The sequence below is a fragment of the Parasteatoda tepidariorum genome, chromosome 5, assembly GCF_043381705.1.
Source record: "Parasteatoda tepidariorum isolate YZ-2023 chromosome 5, CAS_Ptep_4.0, whole genome shotgun sequence".
NCBI lineage: Eukaryota > Metazoa > Arthropoda > Arachnida > Araneae > Theridiidae > Parasteatoda > Parasteatoda tepidariorum.
In genome coordinates this window covers 53,035,198-53,057,884 of record NC_092208.1, presented here as the reverse complement: position 1 = coordinate 53,057,884, position 22,687 = coordinate 53,035,198, and the positions used below count along the sequence as shown (strand labels likewise).

At 27.2% G+C, this 22,687-nt stretch overlaps 1 protein-coding gene across 2 annotated transcripts in view; it reads right to left on the bottom strand.

The window, feature by feature from the left end:
- Positions 1-3,423: 3,423 nt before the first annotated feature.
- Positions 3,424-22,687, bottom strand: part of LOC107449114 (uncharacterized) — a 188,868-nt gene continuing 169,604 nt past the window's right edge. For both annotated transcript variants that reach the window (XR_001584738.3, XM_016064552.3), the window contains exons 4-5: positions 6,947-7,034; positions 3,424-3,649 (exon numbers count right to left, since the gene is read on the bottom strand). Coding sequence is in view for 1 of the 2 variants with exons in the window: in XM_016064552.3 (XP_015920038.1) it covers positions 3,640-3,649; positions 6,947-7,034 (98 nt within the window). In the remaining variant the exon portion in view is untranslated. The remainder of the gene's footprint in view (positions 3,650-6,946; positions 7,035-22,687) is intronic.

Sequence of the window (22,687 nt, the reverse complement as noted above, 5' to 3'; positions counted from 1 at the left end):
TGCTTTTAATTCATGATTAAACATTTATAGTTTTAAAATATTAAGAGGAATTATATCTTAAAAATTAATTAAAATCTAATTATAGTTATTAAAAAGTGAAAAAAATTGGGATCATTAAAAAAGCTTTTGATTAAATTTGCAGTAAAAACGCACTTAGATATCATAATGCCTAAAAACCCATCAAATAAAATACTTTTTTTTATTAATACCTAATTTTATATGAAGATATTAGTAAATTTCATTTGGACTTTAGATTAAAATGACTACTTAAAGAATTGCTATACTATTAATTTAAAAATTACTGTTAAATTAAAAATGGCATTTTATAACTTGCATACATATATCGAATACAAAAATTATAATCATCTATAATCATTGTTTTTTTTTATAATCCTACTAAATATGAAACTTGAATTCACATCAAGGGAATGATTTTTATAGGAAACTAATGCAACAAAAGCATATTCAAAGTCTCAACCAAAACTAAATAATTCCGAAAGAGTAAATAAAAATAAGAAAAAATATAAGTATTCTGCCGAATATTATTAACGCTTAACTATTTGTAAATGGTTAAGAGAGCTGTTAACTACTACACTGTTTTCGAATTATTTAAAGGAACGGTAGACAGTCAAAATCATAGCTTACTGAATTTTAGGTAATTATATTAATATTTTGAGAACCTCCACTCGATATAACCGGAACAAAATGATGTTTTATGTGATCTTTTGAGTCATTCTCATGTAGTGAAGTCGAAAATACTTTTTAAATATATTTAAAAAAAAGAATTATGTATTGAAACATAAACTTTCCGACCACTAAACGGAATTTTTACACATTGCATAGAAAGTTGACTCCCTTGTTGCCTAATTAAATACTGTTTGTTAAGTTAAAATAGTATATATTTTCAATTCTAAAAATTATTTTTCCTCCCACTTCTCGTCTACGAGTATCTCAAAAACTTGAGAGTGATCATCTTATATGCAATGTCTTAAAAATGTAGCAACATACTTCTAAGGGAGGTGGGGAATATCATTATATTACACCTAATGTGTTTTTGCATATTATTCTATAGCTTTCGTTGAGCAATCGAACCATCTTCGAGTTTACGACCATCAATCTCCAACTCTATATCCACATAACTTTAAACCCAATTCTGAATGGAACAATTGGATTAAACATTGAGACAAACTCATTAGGAGTTGAGCGCTCTATCCCGTCAAAGTGGCTTTACAATTCATACTTGAAAATGCCGCTAGTTGGGGCAATGCATTTGCTCTCTTAATATTACTAGGATTTACCATTTCTTTCTGGAAAGAGCTTTCAAAGCCAGAATTTACCTCGAAATTATGGTGTTCAAAACGAATGCTGTGTCAAGATTAACCTGCACTGCTGCTAAGCACAAAAAAACTTCCAAAATACTATCCTTCCCAGCAAACAATGCTCCTTTGATACATAGCATCTGATGGTGCAGTCTGTCACAACATTATTAATTAATCATCTAATTTCATTATTTATGTTCATGGAATCATGAAAGTATTTTTAATTAATCACGTTCGTGTCATATCTTCCGACCACTTTTCCATGACGCTTCTGGGTTTAAGTTATTACGTGAATCTCAATTCTCATGATGTACCACATTCCAACTTAAAAGTTTCAACAACATTTTTGAGACATCTGGTAGTCCACCAAACATCGTGTTTTAAATCATTTTTCTGTGTGTAAATTCCAGTTAGGTAAAGACATGGTATGTATAGATCAAGGCTTTCTTAAATTTGTCAATTTGCGGGAGCGCCAGAAGGTTAATGTGTTATTATGTCACATTAAACAAAAGTAAAACAATTTAAGGTTACTTTATGGTAGTTTTAAATTACCAGGTTATTATGGTTGTTTAAATACCGGGTTCGAATCCCAGTCGATACAAATTCCACTTCCGGCTTGCACCAACCACAGTGTTGACGTGAGATATCCTCAGTGGTAGACGGTTCATGGGTTAGAGTCCCCTTGCCGTCACGCTAACCGTGGGAAATTTTCGTGGTCTTCCTCACCAGGTAACGCAAATGCGGGTAGCTCCATCAAAAAGTCCTCCACAAAGGCAAATTTCTCCCAATACTCGATCCAGGACTTTCCTTGCCTTCTAGATTGGGTTCAAAATTACAAGGCTACGGAGTTGAACATTAGTAGTCGTAAACCCATAACATTGGGTCAGCTGTTCAACGACGGTTTATTAAACACTTCATTGAGGCGTGGCGGCTTAAGGGATAGAGCGCTCGCTTCCCAATCTGGTGAATCGGGTTCGAATCCCAGCGATGACTGATCGATTTGAATTCCGCACTGCTCGCAATGCTAACGCAAAATATCCTCAGTGATACGCGGATCATGGGTTGGAGTCACCTTGCCGCCAAGCTAACCGGGGGAGATTTTTGAGGTTTTCCTGTCCGTGTGACGCAAATTCGGGTTAGTTCTCCTCCACAAAGGCAAATTTCTCTCAAAACTATCCAGGAGTTCCTTTGTCTTCTGTATTGGGCTCAAAATTACAAGGTGACGGAGTTGTAAAATGGTAGTCGTAAACCCTAAATTTAGTCGTCTGTTCAACTACAGTTATAAAAAAATTAAAAAAGCACTTTATTTGAATCATGATGGTTTAGGGGATAGAGCTCTTCCCTAACAACCTGATGATCCTGGTATGATCCCAGTTCCGGCTGGTCAATTCGAATTCTGCTCCCGACTCGCACCGAACACAGTGCTGACATAAAATATCATCAAATGCAGACGGATCATGAGTTAGAATCACCTTGATGTCAGGCTAACTGTGAAAGATTTTCGTGGTTTTCTTTTTCTTCACCCAACGCAGATGCTGGTTAGTTAAATCAAAAAAATCCTCCACGAAGGCTAGTTTATCCCTATGCTTGATTCAGGAGTTCCATTGTCTTCTGAATTGGGTTTAAAATTACAAGGCTACGGATTGGACATTGATAGTTGTACACTCAGAATTGGGTTGGCTGCTCACCGCCGGTTACAAAAAAATACTTTATTCCATTTTTAACAACTTATCGCCTCTCTTAGAAATAACAGCAAAAAATACCTTAAAGACATCATTCAAACATTTTTTTTATTTATGAAAATGCTATTCCTTAAAAAGAATTCTTTATAGTATAAACGAAATTTTTTTTTAAAAAAAAATCACTTTTATGTATTTGATCGAAACTTTTAAAATAAGTTATTGTAACAAAGTTGTTTTTAGAAAATATTTACTTGCACTTAAAATATATTTCACAGAATATATCAGCTAACGTAATGTTCAAAAAAAGTCTTAAAAACTAACCTATGCCTAATTTCTTGGAGCCAAACTTTTATGTTATGTTTACATATAGAAAAAACTTACACTTTTACAACCTTGTACTTTTAATCCAGAAAAAAGAGAACTGCAGTTTTGATAAACTTTTATTGAATAGAAATTAACAACATTCAATTGAGTATTTACATGTAGATAAACAGCAACAATGGTAGTAGCTTACAATGAAAGCATGAGTCATGTCTTATGAGCTGATATACATTGAATCTTACGAAAAGCAATATAGCTATAGAAATGAACAGCAATGCATCCAAATCCCAAATCACAATTTCTTTAATTCGGTAGAACTAAAATTTTCTGAAAAATAAAAAAAAAACATTATTAAAAAGTAAATCAACAAATTGATTAGACTAAAAGAAAAAGATTTGGAATAATATTCAAGCTAATTGAAAAAGTAATACCATAATTAATACGTTGTTCATGATCAAAATCGTTTTATTGCTTAGTAAGCAATACGAAAAAAATAACTACTAGTTTAATGTCTCAACGGAAGCAGCATAGCATTATAAATAAATATCTATTATCAAATCTTACTGTATACTAACCTACAATCATTGTTTATACCAAACAAATATTAAAATAAAATCGTATAATTTACTGTAATAAAGATTTAGAAATCTGCACTATGATAGATTTTTTTAGCATTATAATGTTCAAATTTTCAAAATTAGAACGCTTCTCTTTAAAATATGTATCATTGTTTATTATTGTTTTTTAAATTCTTTTTTAAAATATCATCTCGCTTCTTAATTACATTTCATTTAAATTCTTAATTTCTAAATTTAAATTCACATAAATTCCCTCTCTTTCAACCTTACCTTGGTTCAATTTAAACGGAAGCATTGTTTAATGCAACATCTTATATAGATCACAAGAAAATCTATACTTTATTGTGGTTATTGTTATGTTATGGTTCAATGTTGAACCAATTTTTTGGACATTTTCTCGGACAACTTTTTTCATATGTTTTCGTAATGAATGTGTTATTTTTCGTAATTTTAAAAAATGTTTTTTACTCAAGTCCCTTAAGGACTTAATCCTTTTTTTGAATTAATTTAATAAACCCAGTTATTTAATCTAATACCTTAGATAGTATTTATTTTCTTGTNTTCAAAAATTGGATTCGAGAAACACTGGGACATAAATATTTTACCGGCAGATAATATATTTTACAGTAAAAAATGAAGGTCTTTTCAAAAATAATCTATTTGGTGTTAGGTGTAGCATCTTTATTTTAATTGTGCTTTTCGTTATTCTTCTTTTACTAACTAAATGAAAAGAATATATATTCTCAAACAGTCTACAGTGTAATAAAATTGCAGTGTAATAATAGTAATTAAATTACTGAATTTCATATCCTTAAGGAATATCAAATTTGATGATAGGGTCGAAATAATTCAAATCTAGATTTTTATTCTCTCTTGGTAACATCTGTTTCTATCTTTTTTCTAGGTTTACAATTTTAATCCTCTGGTAGCAATTACTCAAAAATAATCAAAAATGCGTTTTTTTTTTTAAATATTGCAGATGAATAATTTAGGTGAAGAGCTATAAGATATTTTAGATCGAAATGAAGTGTAAAATCACTTATAACATCTTATAAGATTTTCCAGTAATAGAAAGAGCGGTAAAATTTATAATTAACAGAACACTTCGAATCAATTGTGATACGATCCTTCTCCTTTAATATAAATTGTTAATAAGATGCCCAGAAACATAGTCTAATATTTTTCAAGTTTTAAAAATTTTATAGAGATTTAAACCAAATTATGAATCATAAATAGCTGGTTAACTATGTTAGAAGTAATACTCTCTAATCCTATTTATTGCCCTTTAATAATTGTTGTTTCTTATCATAAATTAGTTTTTTCTGCTAAATCTGAAATTATTCATCTAAAATATAAATGCTATAAATAGTTTTGTTTGCTTATATAAAGGCGCCCCCTTTTTCCTATGCCCATTTATTTCTTGAAATTAAATGTCTATTTTGAGATAAATTCAGCTAAATATTATGAAAGATCTCGTAAGCTTCGATTTTCATTCGCAATCATTTTTTAAATAATATTTAATGTTACATTTTAATAACAAATTTAGTAAGTTCTCAACCGTAATTTAATATCTTCGCTTACCAAACAGGCTGATATATTAAATACGATTTGAGCATTCATCACATTATGCATAAAGCTGATCATTAAGTTCTAAATCATTTAACGAACACTTTTAACGGTAATTTAAGTTACCATATTAATGTAATTGCGGCAAAGAATAATAATTCTAAAACTGTGTAATATAATAAATCAACGCTTCAAATAATTTTATAATAAAATGTAGCGTAGTAAGGTAATATCAGAAATTATTTATATCATNATACTCTCTAATCCTATTTATTGCCCTTTAAGAATTGTTGTTTCTTATCATAAATTAGTTTTTTCTGCTAAATATAATATAATATAATATAATATGATGTAATGTAATGTAATCGAGATTTTATTTTTAAATACTAAAAGGATTAATATATTGAGAAGCTGAGTCAAGAAAGTTTGTTTCAAAATAGATGATGTTATAGAATTAACTTATAATGAAGAAACAATTCTTAATTTTGAAAATTATCAAAATTCTAAATGTAATAATATTAGACAGAAATCAGAAAATAAATATTACAGGTGAATGGTTTTATATATAAGATACAAAAGTAGTTTATAGGAAAACAATACATTTTTGACATTTACTAATCTTATGTTGATAGCAACCAAAAAAGTATGGAAAATAATGTTAGAAAATTGGATTGATTCTAACATGTGATTTTCATGCCAGTAAAAATACTTCGCTAATAATGGAAAACTTCGTCACAATCAATATTAGTAGATTAGTCAGTTAGTAGTCATAGTAGTAGATTAGTTAGTTAGATTAGTAGATTAGTCACCATCGGTAGACTTGATTGCATAGATTAGACATATAAATAGAAATAAGGAAAAAAATTCGAAATAATTCTGTAGCTTCAATATATAAAATTCCAATTTGCTATAATTAAGATAACGGAGATAAAAAAAATAACGCGTGAAGCTAAAAACATAGTTCGAATCAACTAATTTTCAAAAAAAAAATAACAACTAAAATTATTTACTATAATTTCCTAACGAAGTCGTGAATAGAGGCAAAAAACTGCTAAACATATGCCCAAAAAGCAATTTATTTGAATTTAAGCATTATGTTTGCATACATAAGTTTGATATACATAAGTTTGATATACATATTGATGTTAATACAATTTAAAGCCTTGGAGGAACTTTGCAATACGCCACATTGTTTGCCATAATTTTCATTTTTGCACTAAATTGTTACCTAGTAGTCATACTAGATAGCTACTTACAAGTTACTAAGATTTCTACCAGATGGCAGCAGAGTGCAGAAAAGCATATTATTGCTTACATAACTACTTAGGTGTTTTTCCTAAGAAAAACTCGTAAACAATGTGAAAATGTGGCTTATTATTAATCCCCTAAACCCTTCTATCCATGAATTCAATAAATCAAAGCATTCACTTTGAATTTATTAAAACATTTATTATTAATTTTTGAATAAAATTTATTTTACCTATGCAGGATACATAATCCTGATGCAACAATGAGAAATATAACTATGAAATTTTGGGGGCTGTGGCAATGCTGGCTGCTCGTCAGATCTAAAAAGAAAAAGAAAAGTTTCTAATATATACTTTAACAAAAGAAATTATATATAATAAGAATGATATATATAATACGTTTCGATAAAAAAAAATAAGTATGCACGAGCAAAAGGTATTCATTTTGCTGATCTTCGAATTTTGAGGACATTTATATGTATAATTTTATTGCAGAGTACGATATCAAAAAGATCCAAAAATGCTTTTATTTTGTCTCTAAATAGAAGAAATGCCTACTTTTATGAAACTTCTGTTTAAATATTTCTAAAATTCCCTAGTAGTATCACACTGATAATTCATTATCAATCATAGTTACTCTATAATCGCAGCAAACCAAGCGTTTAAGCATTGTACTTACTATGATAGGTAATATTCTACAGAAAAGTTCGCATTAATATTTTTTTATAATCTCGTTAAAAGCGAAAGCAATAAAAAAATACAGATTATGTAGAGATGTCTAAGGTGTCGTAACTTCGCTTATTTTCCAACAATATACCAATTATCAATCAATTACTGATAGCAACCAATAGCAATATGTTTCGATTGTGATGGGAACATGAATTGACGACGAAGGACAACCCATTGATCTGTACGACTCTGCAATGTAGCTCAGCCTCTAGCTTGAACATCTCTATTCATAAGGATGTTAGTAATTATGAAAAATTTTATCATCAAGTGCAAAACACCCTTTAAATTCATGTCTTTTCCACATACGTGAAAAAAAATGCTGTTTGGATTAGTTATTATCGTATGTTAGTTCCGGGCATTTTCGTTGCAACCCATCTTCGCATTTCTTATAATTTCATTTGACTAGACCATATTTTTAGTTTTTCTATCCGTTAAAAATATTTACATAGCTGAAAACAACGTAAAATTTTCTTATTCATTAATATTCGATAATTATTAAAACGAATTTAAATAAACTAATGTCAACAAATTATTCATAGAGCATGACAAACGAATAATGAATTTTATTATTATAGTCCTGTGCATTGTACGTGAGCTCTAAATTTGAGTTAAAGTTTATAAGAATGTCTTTTTTCTTCTTACGGTTTAAAATTCTATTACAAGCTATTTTGCTGAGTTTATTAGCTTATTATTACTTTTCCAAACTAAAAATTAATTATTCATATTACAACGGGATCTTTTTTCTGTTATGAGTGCTTATGATACGGACAGTAATTCAAGCTGCTTTTAAATATATTCTGTCTTTATCCTAACAACATACATTATGCTATATATATATATATATCTATAAGGCGAACTCCATTGAATCTTAATAAAATAGAATAAATAGAATATTTTTATTCCGAGTTTAGATAAAGAATATTTGCTTATTCCGAGATTAAATTTGTGATATTTAATTTAAGTAAATTCAACAAGAAAGTTTTTTAGAATTAAGAAGTTGCCAAGTTTTGCGTTAAGGCGTTGTTTAGCAAAACTATTAGAAAATGATGTTAACAGGTTGTCTCTGTCTTTGGTAATGCTTAAAGGTTAGCTGTGTATCGATGACATTATGTCGGTCGCATAGAAATCAATGAACTCGAATCACATTTTAAACCACATTTTGAAAACTTAACTTCTACGTGAGTTTTGATTCACCTGAAGCTTAATTGATAAGTTTCCTGCAGAATGAAAATGGCTATTTTAAAAAGAAAATCGCATGGATATTTTAATAAGTTAATATAATGCGGATGCTGTTTGTTGATACATAATCTCACTTGCAATGTATGATTGTCATCATAAACTAATGAATATTATTGCAGTTCAAACCATCATACGTAGCTAATTCAGTATCTAAGCATGCTAAGGTAATTATACTTTCTGCAACTGCCAAGTGCCAGTCATACAAAGCGTCATGAAAGTTAAGACTTGGCGATTTTGTGATCATCAACATTATGTCACCAATTTCGTTAGTCTAACAAATAACACGCCAATCTTTTATTTAGTGGACAAATTAGTACCTGTGTTTCTGGAGTTGGGTAGATAGCCAGCTGGGATAAAACCCAGTACTTCATGATAATAACTATCCTTAAACAATGCGTCTGCAGTAAAATTAAGTAACTGAATAAATTTTGTTTTAATATTCTTAAAACGTATGCATTTCATAAAATATTCTCGTTTTTATGCATGTACTATTTGAACCAAAATTTCCTTTATTCAGTTCAATAATAATTTAAATTCTATATATATAATAATAATTAACTTATTATCTTCTTAACTTTTAATGAACTAGTGACGCAATGCTTAAAAAAACAAAAACTTTATATATATATATATTTTTTTAATTTTCAATCATATAACTAAAACGTGCAGAAATAAAAAAGAAGTATATTTTAAAGCAAGAAAAACAAATTTATATTTTTGAAAAAAAGCAGTTTTGTTCTAACTATTACTTAGATTAATAGTTAAAAAGCTGAAACCGCACTGAAAACATACGTTTCTTCAATCGTTTTTTCTCAGCATTTTGTTCGCGAAATGTACGGGTGATTGATCGATTTTTCGGACAGGTAAATATTACAAAAATAGTTAAAAGGGAGCAATAAAGCTGCAACAAGTAAAAATAAAAAGTATATACATAATATCACGCAACAGAAAAGGTGATTTTTAAAGTCTCTACTTCACACTGCATTCCCAACGTTTATTAATATATCAGAACGATAATCGATAATTTCTTTTATGCCGTAAATTTAGGGGAACGCAATAAGAAATTGTCGATTTTTTGCATAAAAGAAAAATGCTTTATACGAGAAACAAATACGTAATGTTTTTTTCGAGTTTTACGAATAACTTATCAAAGAGAAAAAAAAATATTTTGTTTCATATACATTAAAATAAACATTTCTTGTAGTTGCCCGACAAAGATTCTTAACGAAAATCAATATTATCGATATATTTTGGGATATTTTCCCTCATTTTCTTTTGTCAATAATTTGTCGAGATATTTTTTTCTCTTTTGTTTTTTAAGACTAAATGTAGATGATAAAGAGAACTTTTAAAAGCGCAATGCGTATATGAATTTTTATCATCAAATAATATTATTAATTATTAATTATTTGGAAATGTATATGGGTTATATTTAATAGAATTACGTTAAATATTGTATTTTTGAGTGTACATTTTTACATTCAAGAGAAATTTAGCTTTTTTTGCATATGGAGAATATTCTTTAACCAAAACCAAGGCTATAGTATATCAGTGCTTAGATCATCGGGCTTTGGTCCGAAGGGTTCAATGTTCGATAGCATCTATGATATGTACATGCTCGCATTATCTGTTGAATTGAAAGTCCTGTTGTCTGTCACTGTGCAGTACTATGAGTGCAGAGACTTTGCGAAAATGTCCTTCCCATTCAGATCTAAATTAAAGAAGTGTGATCACAAATGAGATCCCCTGTGTAGAGGATCAAAATTGTGGTAGCATGCATTCGGATCATCCTCAGGGATATTTCCCAGATCATCGTGAATAGCCCATTTTGCAGCTGTAGTGTGACGCAAATAAAATAACCTACCTTAATCAAAACCATCTAAATTTATTTTTGGAATAATTGATAGAAATGAAATAATATGCACATATTAGCGATTCTAAATCAATAATTGAGTTAAAACAGGAAATTTTGTGAAAGGCCATGACCATAAATCTGTGAGACTAAAAGCTGTACATTATCTCTCTCAGCTAAAGGCGATTACCCAGCTTTGACAGACTAAGTTGTCTTACAGATACACCGTATTTAAAACCTAACGAATCATTCTCGATGTCAACTGTGAAAAACAAGATATAGTTGAGTTAAATTCTTTTTCAGAATGCAGAGCAAGGGCTGTACTATTTTGATAACTAAACTACTAACCAACATTCAGTGATGATCAAAAATTTTACAATAAATACATTTTTATGATGATCATTAATTGCTGTTTTTGTACAATTTATTGCCCTGGAGAGCGATTCGAAGTTAAGACACCTTAATGTTAATTTTACTTTTCGCGTATGTCACTGTATCTCGAGTAACTTTTCAAGCGAATTGAAATATGTTGGCCCACAATGATAAAATTCATTTATCCAAAGACAATTCCATGTAAAATATAACTCTTAATAAATATTTATTAATTTCTATTATTTTTAGACTGTCGAAAATATTTTGAATTGTAAAGTGTACTATTTTTTACATCCTCTTAAAGAATTCTACATGACAAAATACAAAATTTGAGCAAAATCAAACAAATAATTTCTGAGAAACCGAATTTTAAATATCTAACTTTTTTTTAAATTCTACTGGTATTTTTGGAAAATTTCAACCGAAATTGCTCAAATTTTCTATTTTTCCATGTAAAATTATATTCTTTAAAATAGTGCAAAAAATTGTATACCTTAAAATTCAAAATGTTTTCCACCATTATTAAATTAAAGAATAAAAAATAGTAAATATTTACCAGCAGTTATTTTTTTCACGAAATTATCTTTGGATAAACAAATTTTTTAATTGTGGACAAAATCTTCCAATTCACTTAAAAAGTTCCCAGGATATAGCCAAATATACAAAAAGTGAAATTAACATTAAGGGATCCAAACTTTGGAGTGCTCTTCTAGACAAATTATTAGAACCATATTTCTCAGATTGCAGCTACCTTCTATATTTTGAGCGTTAGAATTCCGAAACCATCGAAAAAAAGTTAAGTTTATTGAGAGAAAGTACGTTGTGTACCTGATTTCGTAACTTAAATAATAGTCTGCATTGTTTGATTAGCATATTTGAAGTCACCCCTTTGAGTCATTAAGATTGATCCCTAGAATGTGAAAATCCGACCGATCAATAAAGCAAAATTCATTTGAGAAAATCAATTTTTTTGGTGCACTAATCAACTTTAAAAACGTTATACATAACAGGAGGTCTTGATTGCTTTGATAAGCTTTTAGGGGAATTAGATCACGTGATCAGGATTGAAATGGAATAGAAGCCCATGACCGGAAGTATCGTACCCGACAGATGCACTTTCCTATCATAAACTGCTTCTTCGTGTGTTTTGTACAGGTCATAATAGAAAAGCGCCCTTAGAAGTTTGTCATAATGTTTACGTTACGTCAGATAGAACGTTTTCAAACGTGTGCATTTTGACAAAAAATAGAATTAAAATGTCTTTTTTAAAAAAAATGGTAGCTTTAGGAAAAAACCTATTTCAGATTTGAAATACCAACACCCAAGTTAGGCAAGATTGCACAAACACATTGTACAAATACATTTGTTCAAATACAAATACATTAGTACAAATACATTTGTACAAATACATTGTACAAATACATTGTATTTGTACAAATACAACCAATAATTTGCTCCCCTGTTTTATTCAACACTAAGCTGGCGACCAGTAATTTGTATATTACAAAGTAATTTTATCAGAGTCTCCTTTTAGTAAAAGTGTAGAAAACAGCCTATCAAAATAGGCCGAATTCATTTTATAAATGGATTATCTATGCTAGAAAAGTTTTGCATTTTAAAATCATTGTTTTTGTGAAGGAAGTACTTTTGCTCACCTACCTTTCCAGTTTAAATTAACATTTCGGCACTATTTAATATGGGTACTATATAATTTAATAAAAGAAATTTAACTTTAACAAACCCTTTAATGCAGAAATATATCTTTGTTCTAGAAAAATAAAAACATTAAAAACAATGTCTTTCCGCGAAAAACACCATAAAAATATTTTAGCAGTACCTCAAAGAATTCAATATCCACTTTGATGCATAAAAGAGACTTAAAACACCATAAAAGTTTAAACTTTATTCAAGATTCGATAAAGATAAATTTTCACCGCAGGTGATATTTATGCAAAAATTGCGTAAAACCTTTTTGAAGGTTTTTCAACGACCAACACAACAACAAAAAGACCTGATTTAAAGTCATTCTGTACTTTAAAGAAAAAACAAAATTCTGATTCTTCCAATCATTTTATTTCACAGCACAGTCAATAAAACGGTTACTATTCGCAGGCTTGTCTCTGGGATTGCATACAACTCTCTTTTACCAACATAAAATACATTATTTTTGCTGCAAACATTCAAATCTCCTCCCCACTCTATATCTCAATGACTTTCTGGAGGTTCTTCTATTCTTTGGTCTTTTCATTCTTTTACAATGGATTTTTCTTTTAAAAATCCGATACGGCTGGGATTGTGAGTTCGGAACGCTCTCATTGTGCACTTTGAGCAGACGGAAATTAATCTCTTCCAGTTTGTAGCCAGTGCTGACACTTTTAAAAAGTTCTTTTTTTTTAAACTAGATTTTTATGTGGAACTTTAAAAAACATAGAAATGCTACCCTTCTTTCCCTTTATTTTATTTCTTTATCCATAAAAAGCTTTTCTATAGCTCCTTTTTAAAAAGGAATGGTTTTAAAAAATCAATTAAATTGGAAAGGATAAAGGTTTTAGTTTTTTTCTGGATTTAATAGAGGTAGGAGATGTAGTGTGATTCGCTTTCTTGCTTTAATGGAATATTAAACGGGATTGAAGAAAACGTTAAGCAGAAATGGATGCAATATATTTGGTTGTTCTTATAACACATTTCGAAAGAGTTTGTTTTTTGCAATCACTACTAATGCATACACGTGTTAACAAGCTGTACGTATGGAAGTTTCGCCGTAATTTTTCTTAAAAAATAACAGAAATCTTTTAACGATAAAATCGATTGAATTATTACAGTTTCGTTTAAATGTATATGTATTCGGTTTAATGAATCTGTGAAAGAATGAAAATTCAATAAATAGTTATAGGTTAAAATTATTTTTTATAAAAATTTGAACATGCTTTAAGCAACACGAAGCAACTGCGCATGCAAAGCAACTGAAATCTGTTTAAAATATTGTAGAGTGAAATGGATTATATTTTTTCTAACGGCTTTAGCATAATATCAAAAACTTATTTTATAATTTTTAAAGAACTATAAATAGTTGCTATATTTTCCTTCAACTCTCACTTCGCATCAGTCTCTCAAATGTGTTTTAATGTGAAGTCGGACGCTACAATTTCAAAACACTACACTTGAATTTTAAATTTTAAGGGCATAGTTATATTTTTTAAGTGATTATGAATAAAAATTTGAACTCGTAAATAAAAATTTCTTTTTATTTAATAACATCCTGTTAAGGATTGTCTTATTTGGAAAACCCAATTCATATTCAGAAATTTTAAAATGCAAGCTGAAATAAAAAAATAAAAAAATTTTATAAAGAAATGCTCCTGGAAAATCAAGAACGTAATGAGTGAATCAGTTAGCAATAAATGATGCTTTTTGAAGAATAACTATATATATTATATAAGTTGTTTAAAAGCTAAGGTATGTTACTGTTTTTATCTACAACTATTAAATAATTATAATATTCTGTATAACAACACTGTTGAAAATTTCGCGGATGAAATTTTTACATAAAAATTTATTTTCAATATATTCAACAAAAAAGTCAAATAATTATAAAAAAGATAGTGTTCTAACCAGTTACCACTAGAAAAAAATCTTTTATCGACTGTTTTCACCTATGGTTAAGAAACCAGAATTTTATCTGCTCCAACTAGGACCAAGCTATTTAGTTCCTTTAGCCAGGTACATACTATAGCTGAGAGTCAATCTCATAGCTGGCAGAACAGAGGTTCAAATACCAGCGTTGACACCACAGTATTTTTTTCATTCTTTCAGCAAATAAAGAGTTTCCATTGCATGCATTCCCCAATCGGTGTCTCTGACTATTAGAACATGAAACTATGCATAAATGACAGCACCACAGAGCTGCTTTACATCAAAAAAAGTGGTATTTCCCATTTTTCACGATAAGTGGTACCACCAGATTAACTAATTACGTCATATACCACTGTTTATTTGAAAAAGCATGGGACATTAAAAATAATTAAATTATCTTACAAAATTTAAAACCTACGCCATAATTCAAAACGTCAAATCATTGCATTGAAGAAAAAGTATGATCAAAACCTCCAAAATATGGTAAAATTCACGGTGTTTCAAACAGTATTTCAAAAAGCTCTGTAATTTTTACCCAAGTGCTTTTTTGGGATTTTGGTTAAATTCACAATAAAATATGGTTTTATAATATGTGGTAAAGTTTTATAGATGAGGAAAAATTTGATAATTTTATCATAATACCTTAGAGCACGTATAAAAATCTGTTATTCGGTTAAATTTATTGTTCAGTTTTGTATTTTTTTACTAAATGTGTGATATTAAGAACTATAAATTTGAAATCCAAAATTTCCGGTAACCTGTTGCCATATGAATGGAAAATTATAAGAAAAATAGTTTAGAAACCGTATATATTGGTTCTATTAGTATTAACAATGTTTTTTTTTTCTTTTTTTATTAGAAATGGTAATTTTACGGTAATCTTACAAGAATTTTTTTCTCCAGATAAAAATGACTCCAGTATCGTTATCAATATGCATAAAAAGTACTGTTACAGAACTTTAATAATTGCCAAAATCGTCTTTCAAAACTCTTTTGTTAAAATACATGTACTTTTTGTTTAGTAATAGGGATATTGTATAAAGGGTTATGCATACAAAAATTAATTTTTTTTATGTTCGCTTAGTTCATCACTGAAGCAATAGAGTGAAAGAAATTTCAAAGTTTTCAATCTAACCGTATCGGCAGTTTTAGACAGTTAACGTGAAAAGTTAACTTTTTAAAATTTTATAAGACAAGTAAAAAATTTTATATTACGAAACTAAAATTATACGTGCTTTTTTTAAGTTTCGAAATTAAACTACATAGAAGAAAAACAGTCTTATCAAAAGAAACATTTATAATATTTCATTAGATATATTTTCGTATAATATTTGTTACTATCATTTCAGAAAATATTCATTTTATCGTGAAGTTAAAGAATAAGTTAATGCTTTGAATTATTCTGAAATACTTTAAACATTTGGAGGTAAAATTAGATTTTCTTCCTTGCGTTATTATTCTATAAAAAGTTATTTTATACTTATTTTATCACCTTTTCTGACTACAATTTAGTCAAATCAGATTATGCATGTAATCGGATAAAGATTACTCTAGTTCACATTTCAGATATTTATCTTGTTTTATTTAATTGCTATCAAAAAAGTAAAATTTTGAAATAAGCTTTGAATAAGATTTAAACATATGTATTATACGTTTTAATTTACACTAGAAGAATAAGATGAATGTTAGAATATTATCTTCATAAATTTTCAAAGTGGTAAATTTTTCCTAAACTGTAGCAATATAATTTCATTTGAATAGAATTTTTAATAGCTATTTTAAAGGAAAGTTTAAAGGAAAGGATTTTCTATTTTAAAGCAAAGAGTAAGTTTAATTTTATTTTTCATGAACTTAGAGAATTTTCCATAAATAGTATTACATAATCTTTAAATAAATAAATAGTAAATTAGTTTGAAAAAAAAGTATTTAAAGTTCCCTGTTTGCAATCATTTTCTAAAGTCGGTAGTAATTTGTTTTTGATTGTTCCATTATTGTAAATTAATTATAACAATGTAAATAAATAAAATGCTTTGTGAATCAAACTGTTCTTAATCTCAGATTAAAAGTTGTTGATATTTTGTTAATCAAAGCGTACATTTTGTTCATATGTCAAATAAATTAATTTCTTTTTCAAATAAAATTAGTACGTTCGCAAATAATATTTGAAACTATCCTATTAATTTTTATACTATTTATGGTAAAGATACTTTATTTTATCCAATATTGATATTTGCAAATCAGGACATTATAACTTCTTATATAAGAGAAAACCGAAAATATGATTTTTCAATGAAACTTAGAATAACATGAATAATTTTTGATTAAATAATTGAATAACCCACGTAGCGCTGATAAGTTATTAATAGATTTTAATGTAAAATATACTAATTGATGAAGCAGACAATGTTTTAAGTTACAATATCAGACGCAAAATTATACTTTATTTGAATAAACAGAACAGTGAGTTGGTAAGGCATAAAAATGTTTAATAACTGTGAACATTTTAATAATATTACAACTTACATTTTTATCATTGTTAGTGTATGATATGAACATGATGTTAAGATATTGAGGAACTCAATATTTTACCTCTAAGGGTTATACTGGGGAGGAAAATGGGTAACAGGAGACAGAAATGTAAACTCAATCTAAATAAATGGCGTGTTGTAATCTAACGCATGGTTTTACGCTGAATCAAACGAAACAAATTTCAATCAAGTCCACATAACTAATAGTTTAAATGTTATTTAGATTTCATGTACGTAAAGTACAGTTTTGTGCTTGTAGCTATTTAAGCATCTGACATTTTTATCCAGGCAAAAAAGATAATGTTTCCCCTCAAATCATTCTTTTTTCGAAATTTTCGATGATTTGAATAAAAACAATGTCGATAGGATAATGTGATATTTTATGAGTAAAAAAAAATTGTATAGGAAAAACATATTTTCATTTTTTACTATTTATGCATCTGACATTGGCTAGTGAAGTATTGTTACTTATGTGTTTTCTGACACCGAATCGAATGATACCAAAAAAGGTGAAAAACACGCAGTAAACAATATTTGTTCAGTTGCCTAGATCGTGGAAGTAAAATATTACATAAAGAATGTTAAGTTCTTCTATACAATATAATTTTTTCCATTATTTTAAAATTAATCTCATGAAACATAATTACTATGATAAAAATTTGAAGCTTCTGTTGCAAATTACACATTTTTTTTCTAAATAATTTTTTTTTCCAATTATACAAATTTTATGCATACAAAATGAGAAAAAAACTGAAGAATGAGATGTCGTGACATTTTTGTTCTTGAAAAACGCAGTCACAGTAGTTCAGTCAGAAGAATAGTCGAAAGATTGTTAGAATACATTTTAAAATTTGAACATTTTATCAGGTCGATAACTATTAAAATGTATCGAAACATAATAAACATAATTTGTCAAACCAAACATTTTCACATGCATGCATGAAGTTACTCTAAACTTTTTAATAAAATGAATTCATTGATTGATTTATTTTTAGTTAATTACATAAATTATTACATTAATTTATATAAATTGATAACATAATGTATAAAGTAGAATGATAACTGCAATTAATAAATTAATTATTTTTTAATGTTTCTAAAAGCGGATAAAAAGAATGGAAAGATAGAAATTTTAAGTTATATAAACCAAATTTTTCTTTATTAAACAAAAATGCATTACAGATATTATAAGTTAAATTCCTTGAAGCTATAATAATAATGGAAGTAAAAACGTCAATTTCAAAAGTAATCCAGTATAAACAGCGAATAATAAAATCTATTATGAGATATATTATAATAAACTCTATTATAATGTACATATAGGGAAAAATTAAGTAACACGATAAAATTAATCAAAATTATAGAACCAATCAGATTACAAGTATAAACATCAGTAGATATTAAAATATCGCATATGTTTTATTGAATTTTTGAGTGAAACATTACATATATTATAACTAAAAAAAATCTCATTCGCTGTAATGACAATAAAAGTGAAAGATATAAATTAATTATTATATTTACTCCATGCTTAAATGATTGCATTTTAAATAATACATAAAATACACTTCATTTCTTCAAAGCAAATATAAATATGTTTGTTTGTTTGTTTTGCTGGAAAATATCAAATGCTTATTCCTTTAGGTATCGAATGATTACTAAATTATTTATATATTATTATGATTATATTATTATGATTTATTATGATTACTAAATATAATATATTTCTGAACTGCTCTAGCTATTGAGCTCCAAATAAAAAGAATATGAAAAATTTATGGACACCAAAGTAATTCTAGTCTTTTGAAAATAAAAGCAAGATATAATTTAATAGTTGTCATAATGTAATTTCAATACAAAAATTATAAAAAAATGTATGAGATAAATTCTTGAATATTTATTAAATGTTAGGAATAGTTGAAATGCCTCAATTATTGAACTCTGTAAACATGTTCATGATCATCCATGATGCCTTTTTGACAAGAAAAAGCTTGAAATTAATTAGATGAGATAATGTATTTTTTAGTTAAATGCATTTACTAATTATTATACATTTATTAAATGACGAAATTTAAAATAAACAAATATATATAAATTATTTTATGTATGACAAAAGCAAAAATTTAGTCAGCTTATGATACATTTAAGAAAAAAAAATAGGATATTAACTCATATACATTCATTTATCTTCATATAAAAAACGGTATTTATTTAAAATTAGTTTATTTCATTAACATAAATTTTGATTTAAAGGTAAAATAAACTAATTTAAATTTCATATATAAAATTGTTTTGAATATTGTAATAAGTATATATTACAGTCAACAATTGAAATATATCGATTATATATATCGACATTATTAAAAATCACCTTTTCATTCAATGATACTTTTTACTTTCAGAGTAAGATTAATTAAGCAGTTACTTTGTAGATTTCTTTTTCAATTTAGAGAGTTGAAGTAAAAGCACTTAATAAAAAATAACATATTTAAAATTAAAATTCTTAAAAGATTTCAGAATATAAATGAAGATTACTACTTTACATTTAAATTCTCTGTTTAACCTGTGCATAGTAGATGGCAGCACTAAATCAGATTTCCATTTAAGAGAACTATTTATAACTATAAAACGCGAAAAATCTTTAGAAATTTTTCAACTTTGTAAAAAATTAATAATTAAATATGAAAGTTTAAAGGATACATAGGATATATTGATAAATAATTAATGCATAATATATCAAAAACTTTTCTTTAAAATTATTTATTAGAGTAAGATTTTTTTATCATTTAAAAAAAAACGATTTCAGTCAGTATAATATTATAAATAGAAGAGATAAATAATTAATTAAATATTTAATTAATTTGTAATATTTTACTTTGTAATAAAATTTTATTGATGAGAATCGGCTTATGTATAAAAATTAATATTATAATTGTTTGATGCTTGCAATAAAATGCACGAATGTAGATTTGACTTTGGATAGACAACATTCAAATTATTATAGAAATCGTCAAATGAAAACTATTTTAAATAATTTAAACTTAGTTTAAAATGACGGTTTTTGAATTTAGTTTTAGATAAATGGTGCTGCCATCTGAACGGTCTTGCTGAAACTATATCGGAAAATTTTATAAAAAGCAAACAACGTTTATTTATATATTAATTTGTGTATTGCTTCCAAAATATTTTAATTAAGTTTAAAAGAAAACATTTATTCCTACTGTACAATAGCGAAGTAGTAGAAAAATTGAAAATTATTATGTGAAATGAAATTATTACGAATATGTTTATATGGCGCTCAACTATGCAAGGTTAAGTAAATGAAATTTAATATAATTAAGAGATTTGAATTGAATATAATTTTTTGGTAAAATTCATTACAAGATTAATATTAAAGCATTTTAATGTGAGATAAAGTAATAAAAGTTTCAAATAATAAAAAAAAATTTAACAGTTATATTTAGTAACCTTTTTGCTCAATGAAATTAATATTTTATAGTTTTCACATTGCATTTTAACATTGACTGTAACACATTTTCTGCTATCGTTTAAATATAACTGAGTGCATAGATTACAGAAGAATAATGATATAGAAAAACTCAGTTAGAGATGTTTATTTATTTTAAGAAAGTCATATTTGTATTTACTTATTGCTAATATTAGAATATATAACATAGAAATGTAAAAACACTTGGGAAGAAATTGAATAAAACACGCGCAGTGCACCTTTCTTCATTTGGCCGTGGATATTATCAAGTATTAGATAATCTGAAATAATATCTATTTCCCTAGAATTGACTTTGCAAATCAATGCTGAAATCTTGTCTTAAATTCAATTTAAAATTTCCACAATTTTGGCTTATTCGAAATTCGAATCAAAATAACTCAAACCCAAAATTTTACCTATTTCTATAAGTTTATTAAAATCTTTTATAAAGCTTTAAGATAATTTTTATTTTGTGATGTAGTTTCTTGATGAATTTTTATTTTATTATTATATTACATAACTTCTGAATTCCTACTAAAATTGACTAAATTAAAAATACATTTATCTCTAATTTAATATCTCATTTACTGCTTTAAAACGTTTATTGAATTTTACTTTATATTAAATTTTACTCTTTTTAAGCTTATTAAATCCTTTAAATAGAATTTTCCAAGATAATTATTCTTTTGTGAATTTTGCAGTTTGTTTATGAATTTATATCACATTGTAATGGTAAGTCAAGGTTAGATGACCATAGAAAAGACATAGTCAGTTTTGATATTTTGCAACATATGCAGTTTAACTTGTTTATCAATTTACACAAACATGTCCTTTCTTGAGCCCAGAAAGTATGCAAAATTTAATGTTTATTTTATTTGGGATTCAGATATGTTTCACGAATTAAGTATTCTATCGTTATTATATATATTGCGTAAATTAGTTTTTCAATTAGTTGGACCTTTAAACCAGAATGATATTATAATTGAGTGACGCTATAAATTCAGTGGCCCTCCCATCATCAACTTTAGGAATAATGACCTTTTAAAAGTGAAGAGAGTTGGTCATTTTTTATCAATACGTATTGACATATCATGGATTGAAGTATCCTTAAAAAAATTAAAAATTGCCAGAAAAAGTAAGATGTATTTTAGTAAATTAGTCTTCACCAGCATGCCTAATATCATCAAATAAATTAATTTAATTACGAAAGCTTTGAGTTTTTTTATGGTTTTTGTTCGATTAGGTTTCGTTTCGTGAGTTTAAGATGGAAGCTAATGCATAAATTCGTTAGCTTTTTTATTACATTATTGAAACCACATTTGAAATTTTTGAGGGCAGTACGAACCCTTCATATATGTATAGACCTAACTTATTATCCGATAGAACTTTATATCCTACTTAATATATCCCTGCATATTATCAGATTTTAGACACTTAGAATTTGATGAATATCAGTGTGTTACCTAAAGAAGAATACAATATAAACAATGACTAGATAAAATGTGTAAGTTGCATGCGTTGGCTCAGTGAAATATATAAAAATTTTGAAAAGTTTTCCTAAAATGTAATGCATTTTTTTCGAAAGTAAGAGTTTAAATCTGAACATTAGAATTTGCTTATTAGATTCTTTTGAATTATTTTCCCACATGAAATTCATTTCTTGTAGCTTATTGTAAGTTTTTCATTCTTAACTGTAATGTGTTATTTTCCATATTTTAACTTATTTTTTCTTTACTGTATTAGATAATCATCTCACATCGATATTAAGCAGATATAGTCACTTTTTAGTTTAAATTCAAATATTTCTTTTTGTATTTTGTTGGCATCATTCCATTTCTTTTTGCTCAAAATATGTTCAGTACATGTTGGACATGTTTTAAAATGTGCATAAATATTTTTTGTATATATATTCTAAGTACTTTCATTTCAATTTGGAAAAGCTTCGGCCCTCTATATTAGACTTACCTTACATAATATAACTTTTAGATCCCTACTAAAAATTAATAACTTTAAAAAACGTTTACTTCTAATGAAATATCGTAGACGCTGCTTTAAGGCATGTATTGAAATTTACTATATATTAAATTTTACTGCCTGCTTTTTAAGCATATCAAATCCTTAGTATATATATATA